The sequence below is a fragment of the Schistocerca piceifrons genome, chromosome 2, assembly GCF_021461385.2.
Source record: "Schistocerca piceifrons isolate TAMUIC-IGC-003096 chromosome 2, iqSchPice1.1, whole genome shotgun sequence".
NCBI lineage: Eukaryota > Metazoa > Arthropoda > Insecta > Orthoptera > Acrididae > Schistocerca > Schistocerca piceifrons.
In genome coordinates this window covers 479,565,555-479,589,563 of record NC_060139.1, presented here as the reverse complement: position 1 = coordinate 479,589,563, position 24,009 = coordinate 479,565,555, and the positions used below count along the sequence as shown (strand labels likewise).

The window sequence follows — 24,009 nt, the reverse complement described above, 5'->3', positions numbered from 1 at the left end:
TAAAAGAGTTTTTCCTGGGACATCTAATGTATCTGTTGGTTGAGGATAGTAAAAAGTCTGGGCTGGTCCCTTTGAGTACAAAAAATTTATTCGGTACATGTCATTGTACTTTTCTTCAATGCATCCTAGCCACCAAGAGTCATCATATGCTACTGTCACAAAACCAGCAGCAATATTTTCCATATGTGAAGATGTTATTTGGTTCAGTGTTGTCATATATTCAAGAGACTCATCCAGACTAAAATGATAATGTTGACAGTAATTTGACTCTCTGTGCAGGGTTTACATGGGTGAAACTTTTGTGTTCCCACAATCGCTTTTGATTCACTGAACCTAGGAAGTAAGTATTCTTTGGTCAGTTCATAGTCCTCTGTTGTGCAATGTTCAAAGTCAATGTTTTTTATGTTTTCCATGGCAAATACATAAAGTGATTTGGATGTTAAGATTTATTGGTCATTTGGTCTTTGTAGGCTGGCTTTAGCAGCTAGTCGCTTAACAGTTCCACCAAGGCCATCGCATGCACTCTTGCCATGGGATGTTGCAAAGAACTCCCACCCTGTCTCAACTTCAAAATCAGTTTTATGCAAACACAAATTAAGGAAGTTTTTCTTATTTTTATACTGTGCAGCACTGCCATCAGAAAAGTAAGTAATCTTTTTAAGTGCAAAAGGCAAGGTTTGCTTTATGATTTCTAGCAGTTTTTTCTGGAATACATAGAAAGTGACTGTATTATGTTTCAGGCAATCTGATACGAAGACATACTGCAGCTGTTTTAGTTTTCCCTCCCATTTATAATATATGATGAAAGGATGCAGTGTAGCTTGGTTGGTAGTCCAGTGGAATGATCGTATTTCATCTTGTACTACGAATGAGTAGTTTTCTGCAAAATCACAGTTGACTACTACATAGCCTTCAGTTAAATTGTCCTTGATTTCGCTGTAGTATTCTTTCTGCTGATTAGCTATAAATTAGAGTGTCCAAAAACTCATCCATAAAGTCATCAGTACTTTTTACTGCAGTTTCCATCAACCACCTATCTACAGTTACCCACTTTTTGTTGGTAACTTCATCAATCATATTGTCAGTGAACTTTGCATTCAATAGATCTTTAAGTCTAGAGGCACCAGGACATTCTTTACAAATATCCATTAAACATTGTTGCGATGGTGGATTGCACATCATCTTGACTAGGCAGGAATGATAAAATTTCAAAGCAGTTTTATCTCCATCCAAAACAAATTTTTGCATCTTAGCACCATTCATCATTAGCTTAATGTTTTGGTGTAAGGTACACATGCAAACAGTATGTGTGCCAATTCTTCCAGCCAGGATACAGTTCCTTGGTCTTAATTTGCAAAACTTGGAGAACCTAATTTTGTTTGCAGGGATCTTTTCCTTAAATAATTGGTATATTTCTTGCAAATTTGCCAACACTAGCCTCTTTTGAACCCAGATCTTTACATCTTTATTTCTTATGGTCACACAATCTTTTTTCCCCAGCTTCATTCTACTAACATCGTCATCATCTTTATTTCTTATGGTCACACAATCTTTTTTCCCCAGAATCATTCTACTAACATCGTCAGAATTGTAGAAGTCTTTTACACAGTCAACAGTATTCTCATTTAGAGTTCTTCCAGGTTTAGGATTAGGATTTGACAAAATTCCCTTTTCTTTTGCTAACAGTTTTACTGCACGAGCCATGTAGTTTGTCACTCCAAATTCTTCTTCTATTTTCTGACAGCTCCAACTCATAGGTAAGATAGACAAAATCATCATGTTTTCACTCCTTTTTGTTGTTTGAGCAAACTTTTCTTTTAACTGTTGAATAATCTCCGATTCATCTTCGAAATGTTCAGTAATAACTTCTTCAGGGCTTGATTCTGGTAGTAAGTTCTTTTCTAAGCTAGAATTCATTTTATCAAGTTTGTTCTTTGTATAGGTAGGCACAACAAACTTTTTCTTCTTAAGTGGTGACTCACCAATTAGTTCCAGTGACTTGTTCAAATAGTCTACGGAAGATTGAGGATCAATAAAAGAATTGTTTACATTTTCGCTACAGCAAGGTAAAACTTCTTCTTCTGTTTTGTGTTTGTCACTAACCTTTTTCCTATATACATCACATATTTTCATGCCACTAATGATTCCTATGTCTAGAGAGCACATCCAGTCTGTTACATTTCTTAGTGATTGTACATGGACTTTCTTATGTTGTTCCACTTTAAAAGTGTTACAGCATTTAGCAGCAATAATCGCCCAATTCTTCTGAGATGCCAATTCTGTAAGGTAACAAATTCTACTATCAAAAAGTAAGTGTATATATATACAACTTAAATAACTACATTTCTATTATTTGGAACATTCTAGAAAAAATGAATATAGTAAATAATCGTATTTTATGATGTTTGATATATTACCACATACATGGCACGACGTACACTAAGACTACAATACTCTATACTAGATCACTTGGACAACTTAACACTAAAACACAGTACAATATAGAGTACTCATAAGTTTTTTGCTATTATTATTTCATACACGTTTTAATGTAGGGTTGAGGCCCCACTTATGGCCACATTAATGACATGTTTTTAGGTTTTATCATATTTAACTTGTAGGAAATGAAAATATGATACTTAATCTTACCTCTCAATAAATTAAGTTTCAAGAAAAAAAACCAACTAAACACAGATTTGTGTGTTGCTTAAAGAAAAACAGTACATAACTCAACTTCTGCAACACAGATCTTTTCATTAAATAGTGACTTCAAACAAGACCAAACAAAGAAATGTTTCTATAGACAATTGAATAGCACATTTCATATTGCTTATTATAATCTATGGTAGTACTGTCTGGTATTCCAAAGGAGCTTAAAATTGCACCCATTACATCAAGGTGGCCATAAGTGAGGTAGTGGCCAGAACTAGAGCCTTGACCCTATATGAAAATCTCACATTTTTTTATAATAAAGAGTGAATGTCATATAAAATCATAAGATTCTTAAGTGATTTTTTTTATATATTTTATTCTCGTATTAAAATATCATTTGATGAATTAACAAACAATCAGAGGGTAATGTTGCATAAAAAGGCTAACATAATAATTTAAGTTTGTTAGAATTACATAGGCCTACCTTAGTAATCATAGCCTAGAATTAGTCTGCTTTTCACCTCACTAGTGTGTATTGCAGTAGTAAAATATTATTTTATACAAGAACCCATTGAGATCCCATCTTGAAATTTTGCATGCATGAAGTCAGTTAGACTGGACAACATATACAACTTTTATAAAAATAATCCGAGGGTACGTATTTTGGAAATTTAGAAAAATGTTTTTTCTGGAATAGTTTAAAATTTTCAGATTTAGGTAGCATACTCATGTTACATATCAAATTGAAGGGAATTTTTAGAGGAAAACAATGGTGCAAGTTTGAGCTTTCTAGGTTGTATAGTTTTTTAAAACAATCATCGATTGATCAAAAACAGAGATTTTTTTGGTTTTTAAACCCTTGAAACTCAAAAACCAAAGGTCAGAAAAATTTGAAATTTCAAATTTAAACTAGTGTTAGTGGTACATTACCTGAAAAAAAATCATCCAAATCTGAGATATCAAGGTTCAAACTGTTAGTTGATTTGATATGGAATGACCCAAGTGTAAATACTGGTTGGCAGAGTAAGAGAGAATCAGTGAACTGGATACTAAATTAGGTAATAGGTATTAGAATTAAGTACTGTATTGGAACTTACAAGCCACATAGGCTGACCTGTCTTACCTTTGCTCCCAGATGAGTAATCAAATGATTTGGTAATGAAAGTATCAACACAACTGTAGTTCTTGTGGACCTAAGTGTGAAGAAGATTGGTTTGATACAGCTCTCCATTCTAAACTACCATGAAGAAGTCTCTTCTTCTGTGTAGAGTGATTGCAATCCACAATTACATGAACCTGGTTACTGTAGAAAAGCCTTTCTCTCCCCACAGCTTTTATCATCCACTTTTTCCTACTTCCCTTCAATTCCAAATTAACTATTCCTTGTTGCCTCATGGCATGTCCTACCAAGCTACTACTCTTTAGGCAAATTTTGCTGTAAAACTATCGTTTTTCCAATTCATTTCAGTACCACTCCATTAGTTACTCAATCTAATGTTGAACATTTTTCTGTAACAATACATTTCACTTCTATTCTCATCCTGTTTGTCAAGATTTTTCTTACATACAAGACTACAATCTGCACAAATACTTTCACCAAAACCTTTGTAACATTTAGATTTATATTCAGTTTTAACAGATCTTTGCTTTTCATAATTTCTTTCTTGCTATTGCCAGTCTACAGTCTGCCAGTCCCTTGCTTCAGTCATTGTCAGATGTTTTGCTGGCCAAATGGTAAAACTCATCTAGTACTTTAGCATCTCATTCCCTAATCTAACCCCCCCCCCCCCCCCCCCCAACATCATCAAATTTACTTTGACTACTGTCTATTATCCTTATTTTAATTTTATTAGTGTTCATTTTATAACCTCTTTTCGAGATACTATCTATTACATCCAACTGACCTTCCAAGTTGTCTACTGTCTGTTACAGAATTACAATGTCATTGGCAATATGTTCTCCATAAACTTTAATTACTGTGTACAGATTAAATAATGTGATGTTTTATGCTCACTCATTAATTACTGTCTTAAATGAAACTTCCTGGCAGATTAAAACTGTGTGCCCGACCGAGACTCGAACTCGGGACCTTTGCCTTTCGCGGGCAAGTGCTCTACCAACTGAGCTACCGAAGCACGACTCACGCCCGGTACTCACAGCTTTACTTCTGCCAGTACCTCGTCTGCTACCTTCCAAACTTAACAGAAGCTCTCCTGCTCCCCCAGGCTGTGGCTAAGCCATGTCTCCGCAATATCCTTTCTTTCAGGAGTGCTAGTTCTGCAAGGTTCGCAGGAAAGCTTCTGTTAAGTTTGGAAGGTAGGAGACGAGGTACTGGCAGAAGTAAAGCTGTGAGTACCGGGTGTGAGTCGTGCTTCGGTAGCTCAGTTGGTAGAGCACTTGCCCGCGAAAGGCAAAGGTCTCGAGTTCGAGACTCGGTCGGGCACACAGTTTTAATCTGCCAGGAAGTTTCATATCAGCGCACACTCCGCTGCAGAGTGAAAATCTCATTCTGGAAACATCCCCCAGGCTGTGGCTAAGCCATGTCTCCGCAATATCCTTTCTTTCAGGAGTGCTAGTTCTGCAAGGTTCGCAGGAGAGCTTCTGTTAAGTTTGGAAGGTAGGAGACGAGGTACTGGCAGAAGTAAAGCTGTGAGTACCGGGCGTGAGTCGTGCTTTGGTAGCTCAGTTGGTAGAGCACTTGCCCGTGAAAGGCAAAGGTCCCGAGTTCGAGTCTCGGTCGGGCACACAGTTTTAATCTGCCAGGAAGTTTCATATCAGCGCACACTCCGCTGCAGAGTGAAAATCTCATTCTGGAAACATCCCCCAGGCTGTGGCTAAGCCATGTCTCCGCAATATCCTTTCTTTCAGGAGTGCTAGTTCTGCAAGGTTTGCAGGAGAGCTTCTGTTAAGTTTGGAAGGTAGGAGACGAGGTACTGGCAGAAGTAAAGCTGTGAGTACCGGGCGTGAGTCGTGCTTCGGTAGCTCAGTTGGTAGAACACTTGCCCGCGAAAGGCAAAGGTCCCGAGTTCGAGTCTCGGTCGGGCACACAGTTTTAATCTGCCAGGAAGTTTCATATCAGCGCACACTCCGCTGCAGAGTGAAAATCTCATTCTGGAAACATCCCCCAGGCTGCGGCTAAGCCATGTCTCCGCAATATCCTTTCTTTCAGGAGTGCTAGTTCTGCAAGGTCGCAGGAGAGCTTCTGTTAAGTTTGGAAGGTAGGAGACGAGGTACTGGCAGAAGTAAAGCTGTGAGTACCGGGCGTGAGTCGTGCTTTGGTAGCTCAGTTGGTAGAGCACTTGCCCGCGAAAGGCAAAGGTCCCGAGTTCGAGTCTCGGTCGGGCACACAGTTTTAATCTGCCAGGAAGTTTCATATCAGCGCACACTCCGCTGCAGAGCGAAAATCTCATTCTGGAATTACTGTCTTATTTTCATATACTTTGGCTCTTATTTCCTTGTTTTTATCCATCATAACTTTAGAATTTCAAAGAGTGTGTTTTAGTCAATACTGTCAAATACTTTTTCTGGATCTCAAAACATTATAAATGTGGAATTGCGTTTCTTCAGACAAATTTGTAAGTTAAGTTATAGGATCAGTATATTTCAACATTTCTCTAGAACTGAAACTGATCATCCTTCTCTCCAAGACAGCTTCCAATAGTTTTCTGTCCGCTATAGATAATTTGTGTCACTTTATTAGCAGATAGTTTGGTAATATCCACAATTGTGAGCCCCTGCCTTCTTTGAAATTGGGGTTATTACATTCTTATTGAAGCTTGAGAGTGTTTTGCTTGTCTCATACATCTTAAATAACAAACAAGCAGGGCTGGTTCAACTACATTTTTCCACACAAACAGATTTTAATTTGCTGCCCTGCCTCCCCCCCCCTCCCCCCCCCCCCCCTTTTTGCCTTGTATGCTTTCATCCTTGTCAATTTTAGCTTCTAATTATGATACACACTGTATACAAATCTTGCACTTGGGCTCCTCTGAAGACCCTCATATTGTGGTGTCTCAATCGGCCACTACTAATTATGATATGTCCTGCACAGAAATCTTACAGTTGTAGTACATTTGGTGAACCCCTCAGCTTAGGCATGGCTTGTGTCACACTGGGCGTCAAACTACCCTGCAAATTGGTGGAAAAGTTTTGTTATGTTTGGTTCTCTCAGTGATCTCAGCAATTGTGAAATTTCTGGAGCTCTTCTATATATATTAATTGATCTTTTAGCCTTCCCTTCTTTTTATGGTACTAGTTTGCCATCTGAACTCCTGTTCACTCAATTGCTTCCTTTTTCTGCAAAGATTTCTTAAATTTTCCTATATGGAGCATCTATGAGCTGTAATCATAAACTTTTAATCATCACCTCAAAAACATGAAGTTAGGTAGTTAATTTTTGTTTATTCACAGGTACATGTCTGCAGTCCTAGTACACATTGAAATCCCTGCAGCACCATATCATGCCACTAGAGGAGCCAAAATAAAATGGCACTGCAAAAGACCCACAGACTTAAACAAGAATGTAATAATTGCAATATAAACACTATCACTAGATTTTATGTTAGCAGCTTGATTTTTTTTCAAACTGACTATTAAAGCTTCATGACTATTTCTTGTATTTCCTATAGTCATGCATGTTTCTACAACTTTTAATTTTTTCTCTAGCCATTCCTGCTTTGCCAATTTGCACCTTCTGTCAGTCTCGCTTCTTACGCACCCATTTTGCCTGCTTCACTAACAGCATTTTTAAATTTTGCCCTTTCATCAGTCAAATTTAATACTCAAAGGTTTTTGCAGGATCCTGTCTTTTTGCCTAGTTGTTCCTCTGCTGCTTTAACTATTACAATAATGTTAGCCATAATGTCTATGGAAATACACCAGTTTCTGACCTTAATTGTAAAAACAATCATGCTTTAATGTTAATTCAATTTACATTTTTGATTAGCAGATGATTATCGGATAACATAACCATTTTTCCTGATGGTAGTCTAATGACTGAAAGTGCAAACAACATTAACAGTAAATAAACATTACTTAGACTTTTTTTGCAATTTACAGTATTTCATCTTTCAAAGTTACTGAGTCATCTTCTTTTGTGTTTCTTTCCACAGTTTCAGTTACTTATTGCATAATGTGTCTTTGAAACTCTCTCAATAATCTCTGTTTTTTCGGCTTGTCCAGGTGATATCTCTTTACTGTCCTACCTTTTTTGTAGTTCATTCAGCTGTAATCTGCATTTTACTGTCTGTATAATTCCATATCAACAAAAATTTTTTTCAGGTTAACATCTAGTTTCTAAATCTATTCTACCTTTATATAAACTGTCTTTTAATCTTCTGGTGACTCCAGGTCTCTTTCACATATGCAATCTTTTTTCATGATTCTTCAACCAAAAATTGTGCTCTGTGCAAAATTCTACCTGGTAGCTTCCAATTTCATTTCTTTTTCCCAGTCCATGGTCTTCTACAATTATTCCTTCTCTTCCTCTTTCTGCTACAGAATTCCAATCTCTCATCACAATTAAATTTTAGTCTCCCTTAACTTATTGAATAATTTCTTTTACCTCATCATAAATTCTCTCTCTCTCTTTCTATCTATCTATCTGTCTATCCATCTTCCCCCTCCCTCCCAATCAGGTCTGTAGCTAGTAGGCATATTTATTTGTACTACTGTTGTGATACATTGCTTCGTGTCTATCTTGCTTGCTGTAATGCTGTTTTTACCACATGTCTATTGTGTTATTCATCATTAGAGCTACACCAGCATTATCTGTTTGATTTTATATTGTAGAGCCAGTCCTCACTTGGTTAGAAATCCTGTTATTCCTGCCACTGATCTTCACCAATTCCCATTTATCTACATTCATCTTACCCATTTCTCTTTTAAAAGTTCTCTAACCTACCTACCAAATTAAAGGGTCTTAACATTCCTTTCTCCAGCCCATAGAAAGTGAAATTTATTTTTCCTGATGACAACACCTTCCTGTGGTTGGTTCCCACCTCAGTGATATAAACGGGAGACCATTTAACATCTGGAATATTTTATGTGGGAGGATGCTATCATCATTAAACTATGCATAGAGCTTAATATTCCCATGAAATAGAACAGTTGTAGTCTCCCTTGCTTTTGACTGTTCTCAGTACCAATACAATAAGGCCACACTGGTTAGTGTTTTAAAGCCAGATCAGTCTGTGATCAGGCGGTTGCTCCTGTAACTCATCTATTCTATTAACATATACCCCTCTAATGTGGTGTGACAGTCATATGGAAATGACACAGATGTAAAAAGTAAGTAAACTGTTATTTCAAAAGTAGATGTAAAAAATAAGTAAACTGTTATTTCAAAAGTAATCACTACAAATCACTATGACTGTTAATACATTTATCCCACCATGATACAATGTGATTGATGTATTCATGGAAAAATTTCAATTCCTGTTGAATAGTAGTTGATGACACAGCTGTGTCAAATGAATCGTCTGATACCATTCATATTCTTATGGTGTTTCTTTGAAATTTGCATACCTTATGTTATAAATGGGAGCTTTTAGACTTATTGTGCTATTTGATTATTTTTATATGATATTTCATTTATCTTTTTACATTTTCTGTTGTCTTTTGGGCATCAATATTTTTTTTTTTTACATTTTCACTTTATTTCTGATCAGATTTGTCTCTTTATTGCCAGTTAACAACTGATAATCTTACTTTTGGAAATACACAAATTACTAAAAATACATTATGGAATCATTCATTCATTCTCTACAGAATATGTTTATGTTCAAAATAACATTTCATGTATAAAAGTTACACAAACTTGCTGCGGTGTCATCTAACAAGCTCTTTGTACTGGTGCAATGTAAGGCCTTTGTTGACTGTAAAATAATTAGTCTTACAGAGTCTATATGTTAGGTGTTTGAGGAGAACAGGTGTAGCAAGCCTGGTACTTGCCTCCATGTTTAACCATGTGCCATATACTTATTGACATTCGTCTTATGTTCAGAAATGTTTAGTTTCAGGAATTGTTCTGCAACTGTTTTTACACAATTGAATAGAACCCTATTATTGACAAAAATGATTTCAGGAACAATCTACAGCTATTCTTTACTAACAGTTTCATGGTTGTTTCTTAGCATCAAAAAGATCTGGATGTCAGATGACCCATACTCTAATTTTTTACAAGACGCTGAGCTGAGCAACAGCAATAATAATTCAAGATGAGTATATTTTCTTGACATTTTACTGCAACAAACAACATAGGAGCTGTCCACCTACAACTCTGATTCTCAAATCATAATAATATACATTTCCATGTCTGTTGATGCCATGAATATCTTTCTTCAGGGCTAAACATGAAAATGGCATGGGGAGAGATCAGGACTGTATGGAGGATATATAAGGGCTTCCCAGTAAAACATCTACAGTGTATTTGAAACAATGTTGACAACATGCCCTGTTTACATTGATGATGTCACATGCTATAGACACAATATAACTTTACCCCTTTGTAAGGGATGCTTGGAGCAAAAGCACATCAAAGCAACCTAATTTATGGGCTACTGTGGTGGAGGAGGTATAGGACAAACAAGCCCCACCTCTTTTTCATGGGGCAGACAGCTTATTAGAATTAACTTTGCATTGACAGTGCCTGCTGTAATGTTATCACTTGATGTATTGTTTAGTAGCTAAAGATGTGAACAGGCAGAAACATTCTGTACCAGCTCAAAGTTATCCGTCTTCCACAGATTTCTTAACATGCAGAGAAGGGGAAAGTCATAGTATGTATTTAGTAGGATATGTGTTTACCAAGCCTAACTGTTAAGCAGAACAGGTGTTATCTGTTGGCTAGCCTCCTACATTTTTTCACTGTTGTGAAAGTAGACAGTGCTTCAGCTGTAACCCAATTACATCCATTTGATGGGTTATACTATACAATCACTTGAAAATAACTAGTTACATTGCCACAGTACCCCGTGCAGCTGGAAGTCATTATTTCCTCATTATCTCTTTCCCATTCCATTTCCTTTCCATTCTTGTCACACCAGTTGTTCATGTATATGTCCCAGCTGCTTAATTACAAGTGGTGTCTGTTCTGTTCAACATGTCTGGCAGCATAGAAACCACTCATACCTACAATAATATTGGTGAAATGGCTGTATGGTGAAAAAATTTCAGTGTGGATATGCAACCAACATCTAAACTCTTATGGAAATCAAAAATTTATGAGTAGGTGGTTTATGGGTGGGGATCATTGTGCTGTGGGAATCTGGGTCTGACAGAAGTGTGTCTGGATGGCCAAGGTGGTTAAGGTGACTATTCTAGAGAAGCTGAGCATCCAGGTCAAGTCCCAGTCCAACACAAATTTTCAACTCTCACTGTTGCATTGCTGTAATGTGCTGTGCAGCTAGAAGTCATTATTTCCTTTCTGTTTCTTTCCCATCACATTTCATTTCCATTTCTTTCACCCATACTCTTCACAGCTATGTCCCAGCTGCTACATCGCAAATGGTGTCTGTTCCATTGAAAATGTCCGACAGATCAGGCACCACTCATATCTGTAGTAAAAAATTGTCAAAATTATTGTTTTATGCTATATATGCCATATGGTATTAAATAACATGTTGTCTGTGGGATGGAAAGAGGTGTAAAGCAGAAATGTTTCCAGGTTACTTTTAAGATTAACTTTTGTTATTTTCAGGTATTTTACACATTTTGGCAAGTGACTGGAAGTTTTTGCTGTTCAGTAGTTCATGCCAAAGACAATCTTAATTAAGGTTATTTTTCAGTCTAGAATTATAATCATAGACAGGACTATTAGACATTTAGTGGATTATTTACAGCAGCATTTATTAGGGAAAATGTGTACTGTGGAACTGTGGTTTAAATAGTTAGAGCTTTAATGAGATATCACTAAAGTAGTTATTTATAAGCACTGTACTGATAATACACATTTGTGTAAAAGATGAGATTTCTCAGAACACTATTCCATAAGACACCAATGAACAAAAATCTATACAATATGGTAGTTTATTTGTTTATAGCTGAGAGTTACAATAAAACGAAATGCAATAACTTGTATCATGTTGTTTAAGAAGTCCAGAATGAATAAAATAAATTTTTCATTGTACATTGTTGCATACAATGTAATAAAGTGTCCTGAAAAATTGAAAATTTGTGTCAGACCAGGACATAAACCAAGGCTGTAGTCTTTGGTCACTGGTTTTTATGCCAAATGATCAAAGATCCACCTCAGTGCTTCACTATGCCATTACATATCTCCTACTTTCAAGCTTCACAGAGACTGCCCTGCATATGGATTGGCAATTCTGGGAGAAAACCTTTGTTCAGTTAAGCTTATGAAGTGTTCTTGGGTGGGTATTAAATGAGCGTGTTGCCTGTGAATGTTTTAATCTGTTATGAAGTTTCAGTTCCAATACATTACCTCTGGTTCAAGTATATATTACTAAATAACTAATTCTTGGCACAGCCCCTTGGTCCCAACTGAAGGTTGCACATCTAACAGCTTCCAGTAGGAACAAGAACTGGCTTTTCAGTGTTTTACATAATTATTGACTGAATTTAAAAATATTAAATCTGTCTTATTTTGTTCATTAGGAAATACAATCTTATGTTAAAGGTTTAAAACAACTAGGCCTGTTCTTACAATGACCAGCAAAGTAAGAGTAGGAATTAACCTCCAGTAATCTTTATGGTTAGAGTAAACTTACAATAAATTCACTTTGGTTCTTACCATTTAAAAGTTAACTCTTACGGGAAGTTAATAAATCTGTACAATATTTGTAGCACTTAGTATACTGTTTATGGTATATATATGATCACGTGTCAGTTCTTTCCATTGTTTTAAAAGTTTTTGTGAAGGAAAGCAAAACATGGGGTGAAGTGGGTGAATTGTTTGAAGCTCCGAGTGTCACCAAATGACGTCTAAAAATTTTAAGAGGTAAGTATGACAACATGAAGAAAAAAGTCAAAAAGGAAATAGCAGATGGAAAGAAAGATATTTTCTTAAAAGGATGGAGTAGTAAACCAGCCACCAACCATGGCAAGAATGCAGAAACACTACTGGGCTTAATGGATACCACCACTATTGGACTGGATAATCCATATGATGGAAACACAGTACGTAAGTTTATTGCCACAATTTAATTCATTTCAGTTAGCATTTTATGTTTTTGTCATCATATGTCACTTTAAAGAACTAAAACCTTACACAATTGTCTCTTAAATATTTGTGTAATTTGTTAACTGATTTTGTATTTTGATTTCAGATACTGAGAAAGGAATGAGCAGTTGGTCTGCAAAAACCTGCAGCCTCACTGAGTTCAGTAATGAGCCTATAACTGAAACTATTGTTATTGAAATGACAGAGGAGCAGGAGGAAGAACATATGTGGTCATACTTGTCATCTGCAAACCTCAAGTCTCTTACGAGCCCTGAATTAACGGTTGAGGATAGGTTTAAAAAAAGGAAAAGTGGCAATGCTAATAAAGAAACTTTGCACACCAGAAATGTGTTTTATACAGAAGAAAAGAAGTGTGCTAAGGAGATGCTTGAATGTGAAAGGCAAAGACATGAGTGAGTGGGAGGGAGAAAGCCATGACTTAGGGCAGTTAGAATATGAACAAAAAATTAAACAAGAAAATAAATTTGAGAAACAGACAAAATTTGTAAATAAATATTTTATATTGTAATACTATATTGTTGCCTTTAATTTTTTGAATAAAATTTGTAAGTACGGGTGTCAAACAATTTTTTCTGTTATATCAATATAACATTTCACAGTTGTGTAAAATAGTCTTCAGTTGGTGCAGGCTTCACTGTAGCTTGCTGAATGTCCTCTACAATGGCTGAATGGTAAACTTCATAAGTTTCTAAGGGAGTATTTGGCTCTAGAGGAGGCTCATCTTCTCATTGTTTCTAAGCTGTATTGTGTAATACAATACAACCAACAATAGCTGTCAAGGTTGTTTCTAACTCAAATCTCAAGCCTATTGACAACACTGGAAATCCTCACTTCCAAATACTAAAAACCCTTTCTGTTACATTTCTGGTATGAATGTGAGATTCATTATACAGCCCCTTTGCCTTGCTCCTGAGGACATCAAATGAAGTCATTAAATAGATGTTCAATAGATGTGCACTGTTGCCTAATAACCATGAGAACTTTTAGTCTCCTCTTTGTAAGTGTACCCTTAACCTACTATTTGTGCAGAGGTTAGCTATTATCTTGTGTTGAACTGGGCCATCTTGCAACGATGTCTGTGGTAAGTAGCACTGCATTGGCCAGTACTTGTACATTTATGGAAAAATTATTTTTTCTGTTACTAAACATGTTGGCAAGTTCACCTGCAGATGACTGAATTCTTACGTGTTCCTCTTTACTAAAATTTTGCAGTACCAAAGAACTTTAATTTAGTATTTTCTATTTCATCTTCATTTTCTGGAAGTTTTATATACTCTTTTGCCAGTCTTGCAATAGAACTGATTATTGGTTTACTATTTGAGAAGCAATTGCTGTACTAAGTCCTGTGGAATCACGACATGCAATTAGCTTGCTTCATAGGATGGTACAGAATTGTCCCTGAAATGGAAGTGTAATGCACAGTCTTGGGTTTATCAAGTATTCATTAATTAATTCATTTTAGATGTAATCTTAAAATATGCCTCTGTTATGAGTATATTGAGAGACAATACTATAGTAAAGATAACAGAAGGTTATCAAATAATTTATGGACAGATGTCTCTCAGTTTAACATTGTAAAATCAAACTGTTGCTAAAGTTCCCATAAAAGTTCCTGTAATCAGTTTACTGGACATTGTAAGAATGGGACTAAAACAAATATTACAGTTAGAAACTATGAATATATCTTGAGGTAGAATAACTAATGGCATGCAAATTTACCTTTAAAAGAGTATAAAACTTGTTACCAAATATTAAATGTTCAGTACACTTAGGTGGATATGATAATTCTTAGGGTATTGTAACCACACATCATCAAATAAAAAAAAAATTAAAAAAAAAACCATTTTACAGTGCTTATTTACAGTGGTCATATTACTGCATAAAATATGCGCAGAATTTACATTGTATGTGATATTCACATTATGTGATATTAATAACATACAAGCATCAAAAATTTCTGCTAAGAAATTCATCAGTGGAGTAGAAGGAGTTGGCCACCAGTAAATCCTGTGGACTCTTATCAAACTGAATTTCATTAGTTATTCTTTTTATAGCTGCTGGCATGCTATTGAAAACGTGTATTGCTGAATAGTGGACACCTTTCTGAATCAAAGTAAGTGATTTTAAATTTTCATGAAAGTTATTCTTATTTCTAGTATTTAATCCATGAACAGAGCTGTTGGTTTGAAAAAAAAATGTTTTTAATGACAGATTTCATTAAGGAATAAATATATTGGGAAGCAGTACTTAGGATCCCCAGTTTCTTAAACAGCCCTCTGCAGGACATTCTTGAATTCACACAATGAATAATTCATATTGCACAAACTATATTCTTGTTTGAGAATGAAGGTACTCAAAGAATTTTAACAAACTTTACACATAATTTCAAACTTTCACAAAGCTGTGTCTTACTGACAGCCCCCACAAAATAGTGAAAAGAAAATTTTTATCACTTTCTACACTTTTACCATTCACACAGTAAAACTTCAGCATCAAGTATGACATTTTAGTTTGTGAATTCCACACTACTAAACCTATTCACAACACATCTTGCAGACATTATCCACATTGATGACTGAAGGTATCTGAAAAATTGTATCATTGTGCAATGCATATCTCGCTTCCCGCGCCTGGGTTCGATTCCCGGCGGGGTCAGGGATTTTCTCTGCTCGTGATGACTGGGTGTTGTGTGATGTCCTTAGGTTAGTTAGGTTTAAGTAGTTGTAAGTTCTAGGGGACTGATGACCATAGATGTTAAATCCCATAGTGCTCAGAGCCGTTTGAACCATTTTGCAATGCATAGTTCAGGAGATGTGATGTCATTAACATCAGGATGTGTGAAAAACTAGCTCTTGCTTAAAATGGAGGGCAAATAATCCAGACAACATTCATACAGTGTTTGATGTTGACAACACTTCAACGTCCAAGAAACTTAAGACATAATTTCAAACTTCTTCTGAACTTATTCTTTCTTGAATTCTTAATGTAAAATATTTAACACACTAACTCATTTGTAATGTAATCAGATGTGTGAAGCTGTTTCACATACGGTTCCTTACAAATTATTTATGGGAAGTGGATTGTTCTCCTCAGTGGATATAGTTATTTTACTTTTCAGTAAAAATAAACTATTACAGTTTTTGAAAACATTGTTAACTTAAACTGCCTTAACATTACACTATTGGAAATTTTTCTTTTACAATACCCTACTTCATATGACAATAGCAATATACTGTGACTCTAGCCAGCAAATGATATGAGTTTATTTGTTCAGTGAAAATTTTATATAATGGTTCAGCTATTTTCTTGCTAGGTATATTGAAAAAATCCAGGATGGAATGTAATAATATTGTGAAAAGGATAGTTGTTACTCGCCATATAGCAGAGATGCTCAGTTGTAGATAGGCACAACGAGAAGACTGTAACAACTATCCTTTTCTTAATATTGCCAGATATATTTTTCATAGTGCACAACTACACTGTCAAAATGGCACAGTGGTTAAAACACTGGAGTTGTGTAGGAGAGGAGTGGGGTTGAAATCCCTGTCTTGCCACTAAGATGTAGTGTCCCTCAATTTCCGTAAATCAATCAGTGCAAATGTTGGAATGAAACCTATCAAACAGAACACAGTTTATACTCTTTTCATTCTTGTGATGTATGAAACTGTCCTTCATTTTTAACATACTCATCACTGACAACACATTAAACCTCTCTCTTTCTTCCTTCCTTCAGAGTTTATATAATCTTAGAGATTATCAGACATTTTGAATAAACTATATTGTACCATGCTGTTACTAAAGACAAGGGAAACAATTTGCAAAACGCTCCTCAAAAAGGATTGCACTTGCACAGGTTGTTTTGGTGAAGAATATGACATGTATCTTTCTTTTAGTGGTAAAGTTGGCGAAAATGATGGTTGATGTTTAGAAACTTTTATTTATTTCCATAGTTTTCAACCTTGTTCACAGAGTAAAATATTTCTACACAATGGCTTATTTCTTTAGCCAGATACGTGCCATGAGTTTTAATTATATGCAGAATCTTTTATACTCAGTTTGAGATATTTTTTAAGTTTCATGATATTTTTGCTTGTTTCACCCAGGTGTTTGCACCTTATGTGAGCTTCAACTTTACATAAACGGGGAAATTTTTATCAGTTTGTCCACTACATCATAAGTTTTTGTGTGCTTGAGCAAGATTTCTCACAATTAATATTTAAGATATTGGTTGTTGTTATTTAAATGAAATGAATGACACCTTCCAGTACATCTGATAACTTTGTGGTGTAGTAAAATTGTAATTTTACTGCTGTTTCATCTCAGTGTATTTGTGATTCAATATTGACTCAAGTGACATCAAATGGTACACTGCAGGCCGTATAGACCTCACCCACTTCACCCCATTTCTTATAATTTTATCTTGATTCCTTTCAATTTAAACAAGAAATTCAACATTTTCTATTAGCTGTAAATTAAGTTCACTGTTTTTATGGTAACGAGTGAATAGGTGACAGATTATGGTACATAGGTTTGGAGTTCAGTCTTCAGTAAATGTTAGGATTAATTTTTGACTTGTTACTTCTTTCATCTCTGGCAATGATTTTGTCTGTGAGAAACTGCAAGTTGCATTATGGTTTGGAGTGTTCACTAAACAGTAGGTTCCTTACAACTGGCTGGATAAATCAGTTAAATAGTTGGAGCTATGCTAGGGCATGCCATCTCCAATAGAACAACGTTTAGTAACAGACATAATGTTCAAAGTCTCCTTGGGTTGAGGACAGCTTTACGTTACCATAGTCATCAATACACATTAATTTAATATTACTATGAAAAATACTGCCTCACTGCAACAAAAATAGTGATGTACCATCTGAAAATCTTATATACCAACACACTATTAAACTGTGTATGCAGGCTGCCAATTTGTTAGTCAGTTTTATGTTCTGCGGATCATTTGAACAGCTGATCATAATGATGTTGAGTGAATTATTTCACGTTCATATTACACATTTTTATGTAAATACGCTGATGTAATAAATTTTTTAGTAATGTCACAAGTTCATAATCCTACTCATGACCTGGTACACATCACAAAATTAAAAATTCTTCTACAAAACAGCAGGAATTGTCAAGGAGAAACTTTTTCAGTTCAATTTTCAAATTTAATTTTCTGTCTGCAGGTATTTTATATCATTGGATAAGTGATCAAAAATTTTTGTGGCAAAATTATTTGTCCCTTTTGTACAAAATACAACCTTAATGTGAAATAATGAAGGTCATTTTGTCTTCTGGTATTGTAATTATGTACATCGTTGTTACCTTTGAGCTGCTCTTATCATTGTTACCTTTGAGTTGCAGTTGATTATTTATAACAAACTTCAGGAAAATTTTACTGTGAAGCAGTAGCCAAAATGCTTAACTCCTTAGACAGGTGTCTACAAAATGATCATGTGTGAGCACCACATATTATTCTTACAGCATGTTTTTCAGCAATGAACACTTTCTTTCCTAATGTAAGTTTACCTACCCCAGAAAATGATTCCATATGACATTATTGAATGACCGAGTGAGGTGGTGCAGAGGTTAGCACACTGGACTCGCATTCTGGAGGACGACGGTTCAATCCTGTGTCTGGTCATCCTGATTTAGATTTTCCGTGATTTCCCTAAACTGCTTCAGGCAAATGCCGGAATGGATCCTTTGAAAGGGCATGGCTGACTTCTTCTCCCTCCTTCCCTAATCTGATGAGACTGATGACCTCGCTGTTTGGCCTCATCCACCATATCAACCCAATTATTGAATGAAAATGCACAAAATATGACAACTTACTGACTTATCTCTCCTCAAAATTTGTAATAATTAAGAGTGCAAATGCAGCTGAACTAAGTTGTTTTAGGCACTCTAAAATGCATTTCTTCCAGTTTAAATACTCATAAATACAGACACCTAAAATGTTTAATGTTTCCACCCTAGTTTTTACATGCAGTGTGTTATGTTTATCACTAGTGTAGTACGTCTAGCTGTGCTGAACTGAATATGTTACGTCTTTTTAAAATTTAGAGTGATACTATTTACAGTAACCCATGCAATAATACTTTTAAGAATATTATTTATCATTTTTTCTGTTGCCAATGTATGTTCAGATTGATTACAATACTAGTCTCATCTGCAAAAAGAACTAGTTCTGTTCCACAAAATTTCGGGCCAGCTGCTGGACGTTTGTAACTTCCTGTCACAATATTTCAGTGATGAGTCTTCTGGCTATCTTCAGGTGATACTGGTGAAAACGCACTGAGGTCTGGTATTTATGGCCCCACTGGCACATGCGTGGTGGATTTATTTGGCGTTGCATGTGCCCTACCTGAATGTGTTCAATTCTGCTGCACCGTGCGCCGTCTGTGGTGAAAACTTGCCGTGTCCATATCAATTCGATTGTCTTCCCATGGTTCCATCACAGAACTACGCTGGCTAGGGAGGTCACAACGTTTTACAATGATTGGATTCCTTGCCGAATTCAATTGAAATCCACCACCTTGATTAATAAGAGACTCACTGTCAGACAAGTCATATTTCCATGGATTCATTAATAAATAAAACTTACTATGGAGTTGTAGAAGGAGGGATCGCTGCCATTTTTAGACACCTTGATGTGAAGTAAGAGTGATGGCACACTTGGTCATTCAGTATGTAGAAAGCCCACTCACATAGACTTTTACTTGCAAGCCGCTAGTTGCCACCATCCGGCAAAAACAATTGGTGTTTTGAAGACCTTGATTCACCAAGCCCACGTCATCTCTGATACCAATAGTTTGCAAACGGAACTGGAGCACCTGCAGACTGTGTTTCTCAAGAATGAGTATTCGTCCCAGCAAGTGGAGAGAGCACTACAGACCTGTAAGCGACGGAGCAAAGTAGAGGAAGAGACCTTTAAAACAACTGCCTATTTACCATATATTGGTAACATCTCAGTGCAAACAGGCAGAATACTAGGAAAATATAAAGTGAAAGCAATCTTTTGCCCTCCTGCAAAAATTTCGTCAGTGTTGGGATCTTTCAAAGACTACCTGGAGTTGTGCAAGGCAGGTGTTTACAGGATTCCGTGCGAATGCGGCAAATCTTATATATGGCAAACGACACGTACTGTGCAGGATCACATTATAGTACAACAGCGGCATACTTGCCTCCTTCAGCCTTCTAAATCTGTCATCACCAAACACTGTATTTCCACTGATCATGTAATGAATTACAGTGAGACCAAAATTGTGGCCCATATGTCTAACTTTTGGAGTTCTGTTATTAATGAATCCATGGAAATATGACTGTCTGACAGTGAGTCTCTTAGTAATTGAGACGGCAGATTTCAATTGAATTTGGCATGGAATCCAATTGTTGAAAAACTTCGTGACCTCCGTAGACAGTGTTGTTCTGTGATGGAACCACAGGAAGACAGTCGAACTGATATCGATGTGGCGAGTTTTCACCATGGAGGACGCGCTGCGCAGCAGAATCAAACGCACTCAAGTAGTGCACACGAAACGTCATATGAATCCAGCACACATTTGCCAGCAGGTCCTTAAATACCAGAGCTCAGTGTGTTTTTGCCAGCATCACCTGAAGAAGGCCTGAAGATTTTGCACCGAAATATTGTGGCAGGAAGCTACAAACATCCTGCAGTTCACCTGAAATTTTGTAGAACAGTATGTACACTGGGAAATTTTTAACCCTCACAGAACTAGTTCTGCTTTTTGTATTAGATGAGAGGTCAATTACATATATGATAAACAATAGTGGTCCTAAGACTGAGTTTCTCAACTACAGTATTATTGTAAAAACAGTTAATACTATTATCATATCACATCAGAATAAAAATTATTGCTACTGCTTCACTCATGTTTCAGGCACGAAAATCCAATTTCATCTCCTTGAATAGGGATTCTTCACAGCTGCCTGTAGAGGAGGAGACAAAAGAAGAGGACGTTTATGAGGATGATGATAATACTTAGTTCCAGAGATCACACTCAATCTGTTTACAATTGTAAAGTCCTAATACTAAACTTGTTGAATAAATAAAGGTAACTTTATTTTCCTTCCAACTGAAGAGACTAGAACAAGAAAACTGAAAGGCCCTAGGAAGAGTGGTAAACAACTGTGTCACCTAATGTGTATCTGATACTAAAATATTAGACTACTCCATATTGGTCTAACCCTTTTAAGAATAATAATTATGAATTTATGCAAGTATTGTTACAGATATGCTTCATTAAATGAAAATATATACATTCCTTACAGAGAAGACACATTATATTATCTTGGATGGAGGGGTAGATATATAACAAACTGACCTGGCAGATAATATTGATACAATTCTGGCTTTAAAATTTCAAAGCTATGAAGGTAAAATGCAACAAATATCAAATTGGCATGAAGTGCACTGCATGCTGTGATATGCAGATGAAATAATTTTGGCACAACTGCACAATGTAGGTAGCAGTAATACCTTCTACCTTCTGTGTTTGTAAGAAAAGGTTATGCAGTGGATGTCTCATTCAAAACTCACAGTTGAATGTTGGTTGTGTATGAGAAGATCTTGTTCAACTTCATATAAGAAGGAGAAGTGTCTACCACTGTGTGTTGGAATTCAACAGAAGAAAGTTCATGGCCTGTAAGTAGTGTTGTTTATAGTTGCGCAATATTGCCCCTTCCATTGATTGTGTTCCCATGAAAGCTATGCAAATACAGAACTTATGGCTTCAGGAGGGCCATACTCAATGCCATGTAGGATCTTAGTGGGCCCTCAGAACTAGTGTCTGAGAGGACATTCGGGATTGCGCAGCATTTTCATATATCTTGAGTCAGGAAATGGACTTATTTGCAACAAGCAAGTATTTGGATCTTAGTGGACCCACAGAACTAGTTCCTGAGATGAAATTCAAGATTGTACAGCATATTCACTTATCTTGAGTCGGGAAACAGTCATATTTGCAATGAGGCAAGTATTTGTATGGATAGTCTGATGATGTCTTGAGTACCACAGACTGTCAGCATGGCAACAATATTTGGAACTTCCTTTGACACAGCAACAGAGAGGGGCACACTGAGAGTGGTACTCTCAATCCAGTTGTGGCATAGCATCATGATGGCCATATCCAAGTATAGAGGCTCTCAGTAAATGAATGTTGTCACACTGCATTCATCATCATCATAAGGGCCCAGCATCTGTTGGGATGGTATGGGGTGCCACTGGGAACATGACATGATCACTTCTGATTCCTATAACCAGTAATTTAGGCAAGAGCCATTACAGTTTTGATATGCTAAGGCTGGTGAATGTACCTTGTCTTTGAAGTCTATGTGACATTATCTTTCAAAAGATAATGTAAGCACATTGTCCCTGATCCACCTTGGTACAGAGGGTGTACAACTGTTATCCTGACCAGCATGCTCTCCAGATCTCTCTCTCATTCTGGTCATGTGTTGACAAGTTATTGGCACACCACACCCGCCAGCCACTTTGAGTGATGTAACGTCGGCGGCTGATCAAATTTTCACCGCACTTGCATCCTGAAATAGTGATACCCTGCAGCAAGTGACAGGGATGGTCAAATTTAAATAACCAGTAATATTAATAATAAAAATACTCATCTTTTTTGTTGCTCTTTTGTTATGTATTCATAGCTTGTTGTGCATGTCTGTGGTTTACCTTTCTGTCTTTTTTTCTGATCGGGTTGTTGTTTCAATAATAATATGAATTCTGGCGGACTTCCTTCAGAACTTCACACATATTTTTGGTCATTTCACTTCACAGTACAAGTCAATAAAATACACGTAACTTATTCTCCATCCTCACACTTCAAATTTGTACAGTCAACTTCACAAAAGAACAAAGATTTACTTCTAACAACATGTAGCAAAGAAATTGCTATCATATATTGATCTATTTATGCATAACAATCTTTGGAACATATGTGTCATAAATAAAAAATAATTAATTGTCTATCATTTTTTTGAGAACTCCATAATTCTCATTGTAATTACATTAAGTATTTATAAGAATTAAAATTTAAACATTTTCGCATAGCTATGTAGTAGTGGATTTTTTGTTTTCATTTTTATGTCTTTAGTGAGGTGTTGTTCACCTCATATGATCCGAGATTAGTCAGTACCTTTATTTCACCATAATCAGTTTTATTAAAAGCAGTATCAGATGACAAACCTGTAACATTCAAGCTTATTTCAGCTTGGTGCCAAGAAAGATTAGAGCCAGTGTTGCTGGCAGAACAGTCAGTTCTGTATCCCAAATTTTGCACATTGTGTGGTCCCAAATCACCTACAAATTTAAGCATGTATTTTTTCCTACTGTACTACTTGTGCATAATAAGCTATCCTTTCTGTTGTTGCATTTTTAATGCCAGCATTTTACTAACGTCAGATTCTTGTAGGTGATGTTAAGTCCCATAGTGCTCAGAGCCATTTGAACCATCTTGTAGGTGATACCGTTATCTGTGCTGCTGTACAGTCTGAAAAAATCTGCGCAGATGTTTGGACAGGTCTTGATAGAATTTCTGAGTGATGCAAAACTTGTCAACTTGCTTTAAAGGTTGGAAGATGTAAAATTCTGCACTTCACAGAACATAAGAATATATTCTCCAGTGACTGCAATATCACTGTGTCATAATTGGGATTAGTAAACTCATATGAATATGTGGGTGTAATAATTTGTGGAGAATGAAATGGAATGATTACATAGGATTAACTGTAGGTAAAGTCTGTGTGTGTCCAGTTTATGAGACCAAAAGTATAAGTCAGACAAGGAACTGTATATGTGTTGATTACAGTGAACGTGATTTTTCCTTGCAGTTTCAACTTCAAAACTGACAAAATGTCATGTACTTGTGACACTTTGTTTAATGGCTTTATGTATCAGTCTGCTTTCTTGAAGGAGGAGTAAATACTTGTAAATACATATGCAGTTCATGAGTTCAGTTATATTTTCATCCCTCAAACCAAATACCATAGCTTAGATCTTGCAGTCCTGATAGTCATTGTCCTACATTTGTGAATCATGAGTGATATGCTTGTATTTTTACATTCTAAATACTGCCTTTACACATTAGAATGGGGCCAGCCTCAATTTGCTAAACTTCATGTGTGCAGCA

General features: G+C 36.2%; 1 protein-coding gene across 1 annotated transcript in view; it reads left to right on the top strand.

The window, feature by feature from the left end:
- Positions 1-20,839, top strand: part of LOC124776251 (integrator complex subunit 13) — a 311,412-nt gene extending 290,573 nt beyond the window's left edge. The window contains exon 13 of the mRNA XM_047251124.1: positions 20,752-20,839. Within this exon, the coding sequence (XP_047107080.1) occupies positions 20,752-20,779 (28 nt within the window). The 3' untranslated portion in view covers positions 20,780-20,839. The remainder of the gene's footprint in view (positions 1-20,751) is intronic.
- Positions 20,840-24,009: the final 3,170 nt, after the last annotated feature.